This window comes from Rhagoletis pomonella, unplaced genomic scaffold (genome assembly GCF_013731165.1).
Source record: "Rhagoletis pomonella isolate Grant_MI unplaced genomic scaffold, Rhpom_1.0 Rhpom_scaffold_00009, whole genome shotgun sequence".
In the NCBI taxonomy this organism is placed as follows: Eukaryota; Metazoa; Arthropoda; class Insecta; order Diptera; family Tephritidae; genus Rhagoletis; species Rhagoletis pomonella.
This window is the reverse complement of record NW_023458563.1, coordinates 28,649,277-28,665,690: the sequence shown is the minus strand read 5'-3', so window position 1 is coordinate 28,665,690 and position 16,414 is coordinate 28,649,277. Positions and strand designations below refer to the sequence as shown.

Genomic DNA, 16,414 nt, shown 5'->3' with positions numbered 1-16,414 from the left:
GGAGGTTTGCCATTGCCTGCTGAGGGACGATCGCTGTTAAGAAAAAACCTTTTTTCTATATTTTTTTGGGATGCTGCTTTGACCAGGGCTTGAACCCAGGTGTTGATGAGTGAAAGTGCGCACTGCTTACCACTACACCACAGCGGCCGTCATATTATTATGCACGATACCTTAGTAAAAAAGTTTTACGTTACGTTTCCAGATTTTTTTGGTGTATTGATGAGCTTTTGTGCTTTCAACACATGGGTAAAATGTGATTGTGTAAAGGCCGGTCCACATAGAACTTTCGCGTTGGCTTTGGCGTTGGCGTTGGTTTGACAGAACGCAGGTTAAAAGTATGCTTGCTACAATGAACGCTTGGCAGCGAATGCTTGGGCCACTAAATTAACATACTAACGACAGATAAATTAATATTTCATATCAATAGTTGCATTAAAACTGATATTTATTGCCCGCACTTGATTAAAAAGGAAAAATATTTCACAGAATTGTATTTATTTGCAACAGCAGGCGAGCGACGCACGCGAAAAGTTTAGAGTTGGCCATCTTTTTGCTTTGTGTTGGCGTGAGCACTGTCGAATTTTGGCTATGTGGGCGGCTGCATTTGAATTCATGTATTCATAGTCAGCTGTTGAAGCGACGCCGACGCCAACGCCAACGCAACGCAAAGTTTCTATGTGGACGGGGCTTAAGTGTGATGGAAACTAATGTAGATATAAATGTACATGCATATGTTGCGTAGGTGTGTAGTATGCTTTCAAATACGAGAGCTTACATATATATTTACATAAATATTTATATTTGTGGCTATTGGGCTGCCTTGCCGAATGCGGCGGCATCGAGTATTTGTTGTGCCATTCATTGTGTGTTGCGATCATTTTTGGCAAAAAAATACCGACAACATGCAGACATTTTTTTTTAGAGCGCCGAAGCTTTGCTGTGCTGAGTAGTGAGCCGTGCTTGCAGCTTCAGGCTCTAACAGCAGCTCTGGCTATAAATACCAGTCTTTGGACCATTTTTATACTTAATTCAGTACACACCTTCGCCAAAAACGGTTCATTTAAGCAAACGGTTTGGTAGTCTTTCGGATACGATCACTCCATGAGCTGCGATCGTTACTACTGTATTCGCCAATATCAATCCAATCCAATAGTCAGTTCAACATACTAATCCATAACCTAAATATTTCAATTGCAGACGTATCAATCCAACAAAAAAAAATATAATATAACAATAAAAATTAGATACTAAAAAACTATAATTAGCGAGGCCACTTACCATCATCTCTATTAGTTAAAAAACCCTAAAAATTCAAACGTAATCAAATAGTTGCAAAGCAGATTACTCTACACACGTTCATACCTACATAACTGCATAGTTGAGTAACAAAATGAAAGCATTTCTGGTGATTGTTTTGGCCTGGATCGTATGCGTCGCCGCTCAGGATGATAAGAAAGCCAGTGAAAGTAGCAGTGATAGTGAAATCAAAATTTACAAGCGCCTTATACCGGCCGATGTGTTGCGAGGTAAGAATTAGAAACAAACAAAACAAAAACAAGTAAGAAAGTCTAAGTTCGGGCGGAGCCGAACATTAAATACCCGGCGCAAGTATTAAATATATGTTTTCCTCCTTTCCGAAAGCTACCGCTACATGATAAGCCGGGGTGTATACATTTTAAGTAAATTAGCGTCCTTAAATTTCGAAATATTGAAATTTCAAGCATTTCTGAAATTTACCGTTATATGAAAAGCGGCCTCAATTTTAGTCCGATTTCAACAATTTTCAGCGGTTTGTTTTTATGTGGCAAGCACAATAACCATACCGAGTTTGGTTCAAATTGCTAGAACGGTTAGCGAGATACATATATGTGATCATAAGTGGGCGGTGCCACGCCCATTTTCCAAAATTGTATCATAAGCGTATTGCTTGGTAAAAAATTGTTGCAACCATCAATTTTGAATAAATTAGCTTTAATATTTACTGATTTATCGAGGATTTCGTATTTTTCTAAATTACCGTTATATGGGATGTGGGCGTGGTTATTGTCCGATTTTAAAAATTTTCGGCCATTTGGTATGTTGTAGCAGGACCAAAAACTGTGCCAAGTTTGGGAGAAATTGGTGCAGCGGTTACCAAGATATACACATGTAACCATAAGTAGGCGTGGCTACGCCCATTTGCCAAAATTTTTTAATATTCTTATTTTTCGTCTAAAACTCATTGTAAATATCAATTTTGAGTGATCTTCAGTAGTTACTAAAATATCGCACTTTTCGTATTTCTGAAAATTACCGTTATATGGGAGGTAGGCGTGGTTATTGTCCGATTTCGCCCATTTTCAATACCATCCGTCCTATGTCCAAAAGAAGTCCACGCACCAAGTTTCGTTACGATATCTCAATTTTTACTCGAGTTATCGTGTGCACAGACGGACAGACGGACGGACGGACGGACGGACAGACAGTCACCGCTTAATCGATTTCTCTTTTCATTCTGATCATTTATGTATACATTTGTCTATATCTATCTCGATTCGTTTTGCCTGTTACAAACAACCGTTATGTGAACAAAGTTATAATACCCTTGTGCACAAGTGCGCTCGGGTATAAAAAAACAGTCAAATGTAGTTAAACAGTGCCTGATACGTAGAAAACATAAGCAAAGATTATTATGTAAGTCTCGCCGCCAAGTATGCAAAAACGGTATAAAACAGCGCATGACTGTTCAGTGAGCTCAGCTAGCTCCGTTTTCGATTTTCCGCTTTCTTTATGTCGACAAACACTGCGCTCCAGAAAAGGTAATACCACCACTCAAGTGGTCTACATTAGAAGGCGTATGCGGAAGGAGAATGTTTGACAAACGAAATTTAATTTTGATTTTACGATATACATAAATGCCCATGAATGGGCATCAGATATCATTATTATTATTAATCTTAACGGTTAGTCTCCTCCCTTCCATCCAGTCTCAGGCCGTATGGCATAAGGAACTTATTTTTTACAATATTTTACTTAGTTTACCTGTCCTGGTTTCTGTAATCCAGTGTTGCCAAAAAAAAAATTACCAAATTCCTCAAAAACAAAGAAAAATCCTCAAAATCCCAACAAATTACTCAAAATTTTCTTATTACAGATATGAGTATTGTGTGCTGCATACTATTTACAGGTACTTAGTATAAAAATTAATTACATTCTCCAATTCAATTAGTACATTTGTTCTTGCGATTAAAACAAAGTATCACCGTTATTTTTTATGCCTTGGTTTGTATATACTATTGCTGCAACTATATCAGTGCTCAATCTGGTCCTCAAGTCAGTCCTACACATTTCTAAACTACTAAATATACGTTCTACTGAAGCATAAGAAAAGGGCTATATTAGTAATGCAGATATAATCTTTTTTAATTGGGATACTTATATGAACCTGAAGAATATTAGTGGTATTCATCTAAACCGATAACTTTATCAAGCAGATAATCTTATAGATTTACGCACTCTGTTACATGAACGACCCACACTCTCTTTTCGTTTACACATGCGACAATAGTCGTGTTTTCTTTGGTTATAGAGCTCAGTATCACTAACGTTATACTACTAGCACGGGGATAAAGAAATTATAGAAACTACCTAACTAAATTGGAAAAAATTTTATTTACGAGATAATATCTATTTAAATCAATATACATATAACATAAAGGCTATTTATTTGAAGCAAGTTAAAAGAAACAATGGCAGAATGTCTGTTTGTGTATGAATTCATTTGTCTCGGCTACCAAACTTTGCGGCCAAATTATCAGTGAAACAAAACAAACAGACGGGATAATAATTGAACCAGATCTCTATCACGATCATATCGTTGTTGTTGAATTTGCGTGCAAAATTTGTATGCGGATCCCGATTATTGCCCAAGAAAACATAGCTAGAGTTGCGACAGAGTTGCATTGGCTTCAGTTTACCTAGTTTATTCAGTGAAATCGCTGGCTAAATTTATCAGAAATGTGTGAACGAGTTTCCATACAAATTTTGACAGTTCATTTATAAGGTTTACACAATTATAAGTTTATACGGTTTACAATGTATTTATAAGGTTTGATGAATACCCTTATTGTAATTCAAAACTGTTTTCCTATAATTTTCTGGATCTAATGAAAAATCAATATGAATATCGTTATGATTGAACAATGCGTGTTCCCTCCATTCGATAGCGAGATTTTGCAAATTCAAAATAAGTTGAAAGGTGACAGGTAATAAGATCAACGGAAATAAGGTCAATTGACTTTATTTCCCACCCTGGTGCGAAATAAAGTCAATTGACATTATTACCCTTTTAAAAACGAAATAAAATTCATTGACATAATTTCTCTTTCAAACATTAAATTTGCTTAGCTTCGCGGTGGCCCGCATCAGCGCGCCACTCCACGCACGCCGCGCCAGCGCGAACGGCGCGGCCCCCACACATTTCACATTTTTATGTTTGTAAGTTATTGGAAGCAGGAATGCCAACTTGGCTCAAACCGTGCCATTTGTCCCTATTTTACTTCAAATGGCACTTAATTTTTCAATTTGGCACAAAGTGCCCAAATGGCACTTTTGTAAAAAAATAACATTTCAATTCATTTTTGTGAAATCCTTTGCGTGCACTTCTTTTTCTCAACTAAAATTTTCAAATTTATAAAGGCTATTCAACTGGTTTATCTTATTTTATCATTGCACTTTTGTTTTGAAAATGTGGCCTTATTTGATTGCTAAATGTGAATGATTAAAAGGAATGACACCTTTTTTGGCACTTTTATTTTTCTATTTGGCACATTTTGGCCCTTTTTTATCCTCAATATATACTAACCTCAATGTAACTAAGGATAGTTGGCAGCCCTGATTGGAAGATATCTGCTGTGTTTTGGCAACAACTTGTCTGCAGTAAAAAAGCATATAATTTGTGTTTCAAAAGTGTGTGAAAACCAATCAATCAATTACAGTATATTTTGCTTCGCTGCCTTTACGATTAAGTGCACATTTAAGATACCTACCCCAAAATGCGCATCAGCGGCATTATTTTCACCACTTATAAGGAAACTGTTCCGATAGATGCATTCAAAATACCTGCATATTAGCGATACCTGTCCTAAAAATTGTGCAACTATTATCAATTATCAAAGAAATTATTACGTTTAACTGCACTGGCTCTACACGTACCCTAATTTTAAAAGGTTTTATTAATTTTGCTCATCTCGCAGAACAACGAAAACGCCTATCATTTTATGTAGTTATATAGATAATTAGATACCATTCGTAAAAAATTTGCAGTAATTTCTATGTGGGAAGTGCTCCTCCATTATTTGGTTTCATAGGAATTCGGATACCTTCCTCATTGAAGTAGTAAAGAAAATTCGCTTAAGTGCTTTTTTCGGTTAAGCGCACAAGTTTTTCGTGCAAAGAAGGATGGGCAGCTAAGCAAAATATACTGTAACTTATATGATCTCGGTTCGGATATTAAATAATCAATAATTGTTTATACCCGCATTTTGGCACATTGGCTCGTTGAATGTGCCATCTAATAAATAGTTTCGTCGTTCTCCTTAGCTGCTTTTAAATGATGTCGTCACAAATTGCTGGTGGGGACATGAATACAGTGTAAGAAAATTCTTTTTCTATAATTGTTTCCTTATAGAAAGGTTGGTTTCTTTTCCACCTTAGAAATTCCGAATTCGTTCAAAATATGCTAATTTAAAACACAGAATTCTTTCACTGTTCCTCCGAGGTTTTTGGACATGGACTGTTTCTTCAATTAAATAGTGTTCGATTTATTTTTGTGGAAACGAAACATGTTTTGCAAGTTATGGATCATTTCTACACTCTTTCTTCAAATATTTCTCGTATTCCAGCTGTGAGCAGGCGTTTAGTTTTTCGCATCGTGTTTTTACATATTCGTAATTTAAATTTTTTTAATAAAATCAATTGGTGGTAGTTCATGATTGTGTGTGGATTAATATCACAACACTGAGGATTTGGCAATAACCTTTTTCATCTACTAAAAAACAAGACTTACGGCGCAATGTTTATTGTAAGAACAACATTTTTTTCTATGAATCGACATACCTTAAATATTGTTGACGCTATTTCCGTTTGAATGAGGAAATAGCGTCAATGACTTTATTTCCAAATTTTTGTTGACTTTATTTCGCTTTTGGAAAGGCAATAATGTCATTTGACTTTATTTCGCACCAGGGTGGTAAATAAAGTCAATTGACCTTATTTCCGTTGGTATTGTTACCTGTCACCAAGTTGAAAATATAACGATGAAATGAAAAATATTATCGATAACATTTTGAATATTTAGCAGCAAATTCAGATGTGCTTAAGAGCGTAAAACACCACACAAGCGGCTTGACAAACCAAGCGAAATATCCCTTTGCTTAAAGCTATTTATGTTGTGTATGGGGATGTTTGAAGGTTTAACAAGCCGTTTGAGGGGAATGTGAACAGAAATCTAAATTTTTGGATTTTCTCGCCGCCATGTTGACGTTTGATATGTTTACGTTGTGTATGATAAAATCGCCCATTAGTAGCGAAATTTTTATCGAATGAGGACAGAAGAGAGAAAAATCGAAGAAAACCAAACCCTTTTACATTATAAACCGGAAGAAAACTAAAATTCTTTGCTTGAACGAGTCATGTTTGCATGGTTTATGGCGAAATGGGAAAAGTAGGTTTGAAGAATGTTTGACAAGCCGCTTCGCTCTTTATAAAACTTCGGAAAGCTTTTTGTTCAAAAATTTGCAGACCGATTTAACAACTCTATTGTGTTAAACATGGTTGCATTTGTTATCTGCAAATATATTGAGAGAAAATTCCTCAAAATAAAAATCCTCAAATATACTCAAGCGCAGCCGAAATTCCTCACGTTTTGAGGAATTATTCACAAAGAGGCAACACTGCTGTAATCAGATATTTGATAAAATTTCTAAATGCGATGTACTTACATATGTAATTTATAATTTTGCGAGCACATAACATGGCGGGTGCACGTTTGCTTCCCCACTACACCGCCCCCTCCCTCGCAAAAATTTGTTTTACTTTTTCTAAGCAAAAATTTTAAAAAGCTTAATAATACCGTCATGGTTTCATTTCCACTACCAGTTGGGACTAAAACCATATCGAAATTATGGTTTGATTTCCAATCGCAAAAGTAAATAAAGCCATTATGGCCTTCTTGTGTATGGTGTTATGGTGTTATCGCACTCAACCGTTGCACATTTGGTCAAATGATTACTTTTTCGATGCCAAATTAATAGCAGCTAAAATATTGTATTATTTTAATGTAAAAGGATGGCAAACGTTAAAGAAAAGTGTGGTCAGCAAATAAAATGTGAAAACGTGGCTTGGGTTTCGAAAAACTAATTTTTCCTCAAATTTTTTTTTATGTTCAAATGATGAGTACAGTGTTTAATAAGTACACCGTCAAAAATTTGGGTTTAATTTTTAAACCGCGCTGGGACTACTGCCTTTTTTAGCCTTTCATAGTCTACTTTTTAAACCAGTCAATAGTTTTAAGCAATTTTTAATATATTCTGGTTTAAATTTTAGTCCAAAAAGTTCGTGTTTTAAAAATCGAACCTAAATGTTTTAATTCTAGTTTTTAGGTTTCATATATAGAAAATTTGGTTTAAAATCTAAACCGAAATAGAAAATGTTTGCACACAGCGAAATGTGGTGTTGATTCAAACTCAACATATGAAAGCACATTTACTTGCGTGGCTATAGCTGAGTGTGCAAAGATATTTGATTCAATTGGTTGCTACCGAGGCTGTCCGGGTTCAATCCACATCAGACCTTTTTGTTTTTTAGTATTTATTTTTTATTCCTAATTATGAAAATGTTTGGCGTTAAAATTTAAACCGACCTGTTTAAATTCTAAACCCAACATATGTGCTCTCTTTTTTTAAAACTTGGAAGGTTTGTATTTGAAACTGAATTTAGTTTGGTCATATATGTAGTCCAAAAAAATTAAAATTAAAACCAAAATTTTTAACACATTGTCCAATTTGCTTGGTTTTGACAAAAGTTATTTTCTTACCATACTAATTAATAATTCATAAATTCATAATTATATTTGGAATGCTAATGCTGCTTTGTGACACATTTACCAAAAACCGCTGGCAACTTCCTGAAAAGAATACGAATGATTTTGAAACAAATTTGTGAAAAAAATGTTCACGGCTCTATTCACCTTGAGCAAAATGTTTTAATATTGCAATCCGTAGATTCTCTCAAGGATTTTCCTTTTTGCGAAGTCTTTACGAATCGGCGCGAGTGTCTTTGAAACATAGTCATGGTAACGCTACAGGAAATGAAATCTAATCCAAATTGAGGCTGCTATTTTTTTGCTATCACGTACTTCCACTTTCACTATTTATCACCATTAAAATGCAAGCAAATTTAAATTTAAATTTAAATTTAAATTGCGGCCTGATACTAAAATTTAGGCTAAGCTATTTTTAGCGAAAGGGAGGACAGAACCGCAACTTTTGGAAGCAGCCAAAAATTCGGATAAAATGTTAGCTTTCGCATTTTAGCATTTTAGCGATAGCGAAGGTTAAAATCCGGCTGGTAGTCAATACAGTTGGCTTTTTGATTTCGAAAGGAATTTCCGAATAGTTTCCCATAATTTTCGTCTTTTTTTGATTAATAATTCCAAAAATTACGCGTTTTTTCTTTAAGAGCATCATGGAAATTTCCTAGCTATAAACAGCACCAAATTTTGATTGCAACATGGTTGAAAACTAAAGAAAGCAGCCCAACTTCAAACATATCGCCTTTTGTAATAGCATGATACCTAACCCCGAAAAAACAGTGCGTCTTGAAAACGGAGGCTTAAGTAAAACAAAATTAACTCATTACGTCTTAATTATCCATCTTCTTTTCCCTTTTGTTAGCCGAAACTTAACAAAATTTTAAAGGCCTACATAAAATCATAAATGGAAATAAATAAATGAAGAAAATTTTTGAGGTTATGCAAATAAGTTAGTTTTTTTGCAAGCAAATAATAAAAGCCACTTTTTTAATTGGGACATAGGTACTCACTTATATTTATACCAGAGCGCACTTGTACACAAAGGTATATTAACTTTGTTAGAATAACGGTTGTTTGTAAGGCCCTGTCTCCACAGGAAAACACTGATGTCGTGACAGCCATGTCACAAAATATATTTCCAATGGAGACCGCCTATTTCTCAAGGGCTGCAATATATGTCAGCGCTTATTGCTTGACATCTATTGACATCATTTGACAGAAAGCGTGCTGGTTGTAACATCGATGAAATTTTGAGATTAAATCAAAATAAAAATCTGTTCTCTATTGGATTATTTAGGATTACGTTTTAGGGAATTATTCAGCAAGTTTTTTAAAGATTTAAATGCTTTTAAACCAGCGATGAGCAGAGAGAGCTTTTACTCTACATGCGCCTATACAAAATGTTAGAAAGCTTAAAAGCATACTATAAACGTCAAAGAAAGTACTGTATATTGGAAAATATTCAATTCAATTACGCGCATATTAAAATGACCGCGTTCGTTCTGAAAAAGCATCCGTGCCTGCAGTGGAATTCGAACCCTGACTATCTCTGGATATCAACAAATTGCGGCATGCATCTTTGCGCACTCAGGCATATAAATTTGCTCTCAATTGTTGAATATCCATCAACACCACAATATAATTAAAAAGGATAAAAATATAGTATTTATTGTACCTGAATTCTTTTACTTTTAATAGCACTTAATGCAAAATGTATTTAAATTTATGTTCGATAGCTTGAAACATTTATGTATTTATTTTTGATTTTATTTAATACAAAAAAATTTAACACTAATTATTGGCAAATCTAAGGCTGCTAAATAAAAATGTGTAATATATTAAAGTGTACTTAATCAAAACTTTTTTATTGTATATTCATGAATTCATTTTATTTTTTGACTCCCAAAGTATTGATTTTGGTCCATAATTGGACTAGTAGTTTTGTGTCTATTTTGAACTAGTTTGAAACTGGTATATTTCTGGCCGAAATCTGACAATTGCCATCTCGTAGGACATCCCCGTGTTAAAAATACCATTTGATTGCATGGAAAAAAGATAGTTGGCTGACTAGTTGGGGATGCGGTTCATACTAGTTGTGAGGTAGTTTACAACTAGTACATTTGACTACAGGGGATAAACATGTGCTATGTATGTATGAATGTCTGCGTTGTCACCGCTCTAAGAGCGGCGCTCTGCATGCATGGTGTGCGTATGTACACTCATATATATATTCAGATGTGAACAGTCAAATACGTGCGCAATAAATTTTGTATGAAAATATTATTTTTAAATTCGAACATTTTTAAACGATAATCAAATATAAAGTATTCATTTTTACTATGCATTATTTCCCTCAGTGTAGGCCATCGGTGTTTGCCTGTTGAGTTCTGCGGTAACAACCAAAACGAATCGAGATAGATATGGATAAATGTATACATAAATGATCAGAATGAAAAGAGAAGTCGATTAAGCCATGTCTGTCTGCCCGTGTGCACGATAGCTGAAATTGAGATATCTCAACGAAATTTGGTATATAGATTGCCCTTTATCCAAGGTAGGTTGGAATTGAAAATGGGCGAAATCGAACTGTAACCACGCCCACTTCCCATATAACGGTATAATCGAAAAATGCAAAAACTGCGATGTTACAGTAAATATTAGATGCAAATTGTTGAAAATTAGTATGTGGAGTAGAATTGTGGTAAAAAATAATATTGTTACGAAATTTTTGGAAAATGGGCGTGACCCCGCCCACTTACGATGAAATGCTGTAACTCAGTAGCCGCTTCACCAATCCTTACCAAACTCGGTACGAGACTTTGGTAGGGTCTATCTAAGAAATATGTTGAAAATCTTTGAAATCGGGCAATAACCACGCCCACCTGCCATATAAAGGTAATTTACAGAAATACGAAAACTGCGACAAATCAGTAACTACTGGAGCTAATTTACTTAAAATCGATGATTGCAATAACCACTTGAAAACTTTGAATATAATAAATTTTTGGATAATGAGCGTGGCGCCGCCAACTTATGACCACAAATGTGTATCTGGGAAACCGATTTATCAATTTCCACCAAACTCGGTGCACTTAATAACCTTGTTATGGAAAAGGAATTTGTTGAAAATTATGCAAATCGGACTAAAATTACACCCGCTTCCCGTATAACGGTAAATTTCAAAAATACGAAAACTCCGATATTTCAATAACTGAGGAGGCTAATTTACTTCAAGTTAATAATTACAACAATCTCCGAACAATAAATAAGACTACTATAGACTTTTAGGAATTAGTCGTAGCACCGCCCACTTTATGACTACAAGATGTATCTCGGTAACTACTTAATCAATTTGTACTTAACTAGGTTCAATTAAATCATTAAGTCTAAGAGTGCGGTTACAAATATTATACCTGGATAGGTATTCTATCGGAATCTGCAATAAAATTTAAATTCTTGCAAAAAATCGATGTTTAACACCTTACTAAATATATCTCAACATAAGTTTTGGAAAACAAATTACAAAAAATTTTTGATTCTCCCAAAATAAACCATCTCGTAATAAAGAAAAATATTTTAAAAATAGTTCTTGAAAAACCCCCATTTTGTTCAACCACGTTTTTTATAGAGAATTAAACAAAGATTACGATGTTATAATTATAAATCCCTAATTTACTGGTCTTCACTATGCAAATCAACTTAAAAAGTTCAACTGTTAATAGCTAAATTAGCTTTAGGACAATCTTGACCATCTTATATATAGAAGTATTAAGTCCGTTTCTTTAGCTTTAAAACGACGTTAAGATGAAGTCTCTACGATAGGCAGAGCCCGAGGTATAACGATTTGAAGGAGTACATGATTAGTCAGAATCACGAAACAATGCAAATTTTGAGAGATCATATCTCCAAAGAAAAAGCGAAAAGAAATTCCTAGAACACGTGTTAAAACTTAAACAGACGGCAGCGTTGATCCGGATCAACTCGTTAATTCGGAATTATCTCGGGAATTAACTGCAGTTAAGATTAAGTCCTAGAGTTAATTCCCAAACTTAACTCGGATCAATCGAATATTCGAGACAACACTGACGAAAACTCAGAGAGCGTAGAATACAGATAAGGTACAAAACTAACATGTGCATATACCTTTTCATGGGCAATGCAGTCACCGTACTAATTCAGATAGGAATCCAATTAAAATTGAATAAGGACTTGTTTGAATTAATACGGTGACAGCTTTACTGACGCCGTCCACGCTAAGTAATTTTGTTTTTTCTTTGTGTTCCACGCTCCCTGAGCAAACAAATCAGCCAACCACTTCGTCCGCGGAATCCGAGTTGTGAGAGCTGGGTACTACAAGCCTGCAGGCCCCAGGTTCGATCCTTGGATTTAGCCATTGCCAAAAAAAAATTGGTTTTTATTGTTACTTTAATTTTTTTTTATTTTTTTTTGTTTTATATTTTTAATTTTACTTTATTTAATTTTCGTTTGTTTTATTTTATTTGATATTTTTTATTATTAGTTAGATTAAATTTTTAGAGTTAAATTTTACTAGAAAAGTCAAAAACAACTAATTAAAAACAACTTTATAAAATATAGAAGTTATAATTGAATGATTAATAAAAAAAATTAAATGAATATTCTACTGGCCGTGGGACTCGAACCAACGACCTAGCGGCTCGTAAATCCGCATTACTGGCATGTGTCAAGGCACAATTTTGACCTTACCAATCACCACCAAAAAGTTTTTTCTACCTGACTTTCACACTGCGTCGCAAAATTATTTACCAGCGGATATTACTGGTTCCAAGAGGAAAAAATCCTACCACACTTGGTAGGAAAAGCCCAACAATGGCAACACTCAGCGTAGGAATATGTATGAATTGCGCAATGCTCTCTCCCGCCCTCTGATTTATAGCAATATAGCAAACATCGCATACTCGCCACGGGCCACATCTCCTAATTTTGTATCTTCATTATTTACATAAATGCTTTGTTGATCGCGACATGAATTTTTTAACGCGGCATCGTGAATTTGTAAGAGTTTGACATAAAACAAGATAAGGTGTCGCTTGAAAACTAAAACTATGTACATATATCTAATCTGGCCACAACCACAGTCGCTTTGAAGCTCTGCCATCGCTAAAATGGTTATCTACATAAGAATACGTGTTAAAATAACTCGACAAATGTATCCCGTAGCCCATCGTTTTCAAAGTGCTTCAAGCATAACTCGGCCCGTAGTACAAAATGTCTATCAGGCTAACCTATTAATCGCGGCTTGCGTTTTGGTACGCACGCCGTCGAATTTGTTTTTTTGCGTCACCCCAAATTGGTTCGCGTGCGTTTGCATTTGATTTCATTGAGCAAAACTTCAAATCAAAATGTCACGCAGAACAAAAATTGGAAATTTACTTAGCTTCATACGCACACCGTTCAATTTCGGTTGGTCCCATACAAGTTGTATGTGCATGAGAAATTTTTGACAGTAAATTGGCGACCTGCGTGACTATTAGGTTAGCCTGTATGAGTCTACAAGTGACAAGATCAAATGGAATGCGGTGGCGACTTCAAGCGCTGTTAGTGTGAATGTATTTAGAATGACAACAAGTGGTACTCGTGCTGTTCTCTGGTACGTACATACTTACATTCATGCCTGAATAATGTACTTAGATTTCTGCAAACATTACCGCGTACGCATGCGTGCATACCATGCTTTATTTACATATGTATGTACCTCCATGCCCGATATGGCATACCTCAACCAATTATCTCAGAAAAAGTAATTTATTTCTGCTTATGTAGCAACTAACTTCAAATTGATGTATAATCACCCAGCAGCCTGCTTGAGATAAACCAAAAGCTTACACTTTTGATACCTTCACAAATATATAAGTAATTCAATATTAGTTGAAAAAAACATATTACTTTGGGCAACTTACTATTTCAGCATTTAATACTAATTAATTTGAATTGAAAAGACATCTGCAAAAGAAACATACTGACTTTGAAGTGCTTTAAGCCAAATGTGAAAGCACATTTGCATGTCTGGCTGTAGCTGATCAAGCAGAGATGCAGCAGAGAGACAATAGACAAGACATGAGACAACATGTAAAAATGTTTATGTTATTTTTATATTTTTTTTTTTGTCTTGGAAATATGAAAAAGCGTCTGTGAAGTGCAGAACGAAAGCGTATTCAAACGAAACATATTGACGTTGAAGTGCTTTAAGCCAAATGTGAAAGCACATTTGCATGTCTGGCTGTAGCTGATCAAGCAGAGATGCAGCAGAGAGACAATAGACAAGACAAGAGACAACATGTAAAAATGTTTATGTTATTTTTATATTTTTTTTTTTGTTTTGGAAATATGAAAAAGCGTCTGTGAAGTGCAGAACGAAAGCGTATTCAAACGAAACATATTGACGTTGAAGTGCTTTAAGCCAAATGCATTTTAAAGTAGTGCAGGGTCAGACAATTGACTGCTTCCTAGAGCATCCCCATTTTAAAGTAAACAGTTCGTTCCAGGGAAGAAAATCAGATATTCAGTTAGCTGTGGTGGGTAAAAACTGGTTGGAAATCAATATCTAAATTAGTTTCTTTCCTTACTGGGTGCCCATACCTATACACATTATATCAGTACGCGCGAATAAACAGCTTCTAAGTTGATGTTAGGCCGGCCTATGTGGCTAAGTGGTTAGGGATGCCTACCACCACTCCGTGGGAGCTGGGTTCGATCCGTGGTCCGAATAAGGTTAATTAGAAAAAGTTGTTTTCTAACAGCGGTCGCTCCTCGGCAATGGCGAATGTATTCTGCTTTGAAAAAGCTTCTCATACAAACATTTGCGGTTCGAAGCAGTGATGGAAAATCAAAATTTAAAATTGTCCCAAATTTTTCCGAAAAAACTGTGCCTACATGCAGGAAAATGTGCCAATAAAGCAGTTTATAGTCCATGCAAGATATGCAGTTGTGGTATAATAAAGTGCAAGTTTAAAGCGGCTAGGAATGTGCGTTGATTTTTAATTTTTTATTTATTTTTATTTTGCATTTTCTTTATACATATTGTAATTGTATGTTCAAAAAATTTGAGTATGCTTTACGTATTAACAAATATTGTCGTTCAATATATTACCCTGAATTACAAAAATACAAAGCATCAGTATATTTTATTACTAAAGTACTTGCAGATTAAATATCCAACCGTCTTTATAGTAAACTTATTCCTAATTTCGGGTTTAATTAAATTTTTAAATGAAAAAATGCGCCCAACGCAAGCTGAAGAATGTGAACAGTGTCCCCTGCGCGATATGAAACACATTTGCAAACATAAACTTATTCAATTAACTTCTCAGGCAACCCCATAGTCAGCTAATGCTGTATATTCCCGATTGATGTCGTCTGCATTTATCATCTCGGCTTCAGAAAATAATTTTATAGGTATAGGTACAATCACAGTATACAGTAATCCAGATAGGCAAAACAAAAATTGTAAATATGCTTATTTGACAATTTATTTGAATGTATTGGTTGATATTTTATCACAGTTGTCGTTTTCTTTAACACAAATGAAATCCAATTTCAATATTTTCTTATAGTGGAAAATATTTTCAAGACACATAAAATAAAACAACGAGAAAAACAAAATTCCTAGCAAATCAGGCTTGCAGCGTAAGCGATTGTAACCGGATGCAGTTCCTACATAAGTCATATCTGGTTCCAAACACAACTTTGAGTGAATAATGGTGGGCTGATTTTGGAAAATGGACCCATAAATTAGGGGGTAAAACAAGTATTACTTAGCTTAAAGGTAGAACTCTCTTATTTAAAAATATACCACTCTTATAGTGGATACCTCCAAAGATTTTATGAAATATGTACCCAAAGTTATATATCGACGCTCGAACTAATGCAGGAAAGGTTGATGCAGATAAGCAAGGCCGTTTTTCAATGGTATAAAATACATATTTATCAAAATATTCAGAATGACGAAATGAATTGGTTCAGTCGTGTCTGTTTGTAAACACGCTAACTCGAACAAAATTTAGATATTTTAACGAAAGTCGGTGCCGAAGTTGCCTTTGATATAATTTAGGTTAGTATTGAATTTTGGTGAAATCTCTCTATAACCACGACCACCTCCCATGTAGTAATCAACATTATTTTTGTTTTGTTATTTTTTTTTACGAATTTCGCTGTTAAAATTTACATTTCAAATATATCAACAAACATTTGGGGGTACTTTTGCACCAGTCATTGCCTATGGGTTAATGACAAAATGATCCTATACATGCACAATATTTCATGTATTAATTTTCAAATAAGCATATTGTCAATGGCTGGTTTACT

General features: G+C 34.8%; 1 protein-coding gene across 1 annotated transcript in view; it reads left to right on the top strand.

Moving 5' to 3' along the window:
* Positions 1 to 1,009: 1,009 nt before the first annotated feature.
* Positions 1,010 to 16,414, top strand: part of LOC118745693 — an 86,612-nt gene continuing 71,207 nt past the window's right edge. The window contains exon 1 of the mRNA XM_036479286.1: positions 1,010 to 1,526. Within this exon, the coding sequence (XP_036335179.1) occupies positions 1,391 to 1,526 (136 nt within the window). The 5' untranslated portion in view covers positions 1,010 to 1,390. The remainder of the gene's footprint in view (positions 1,527 to 16,414) is intronic.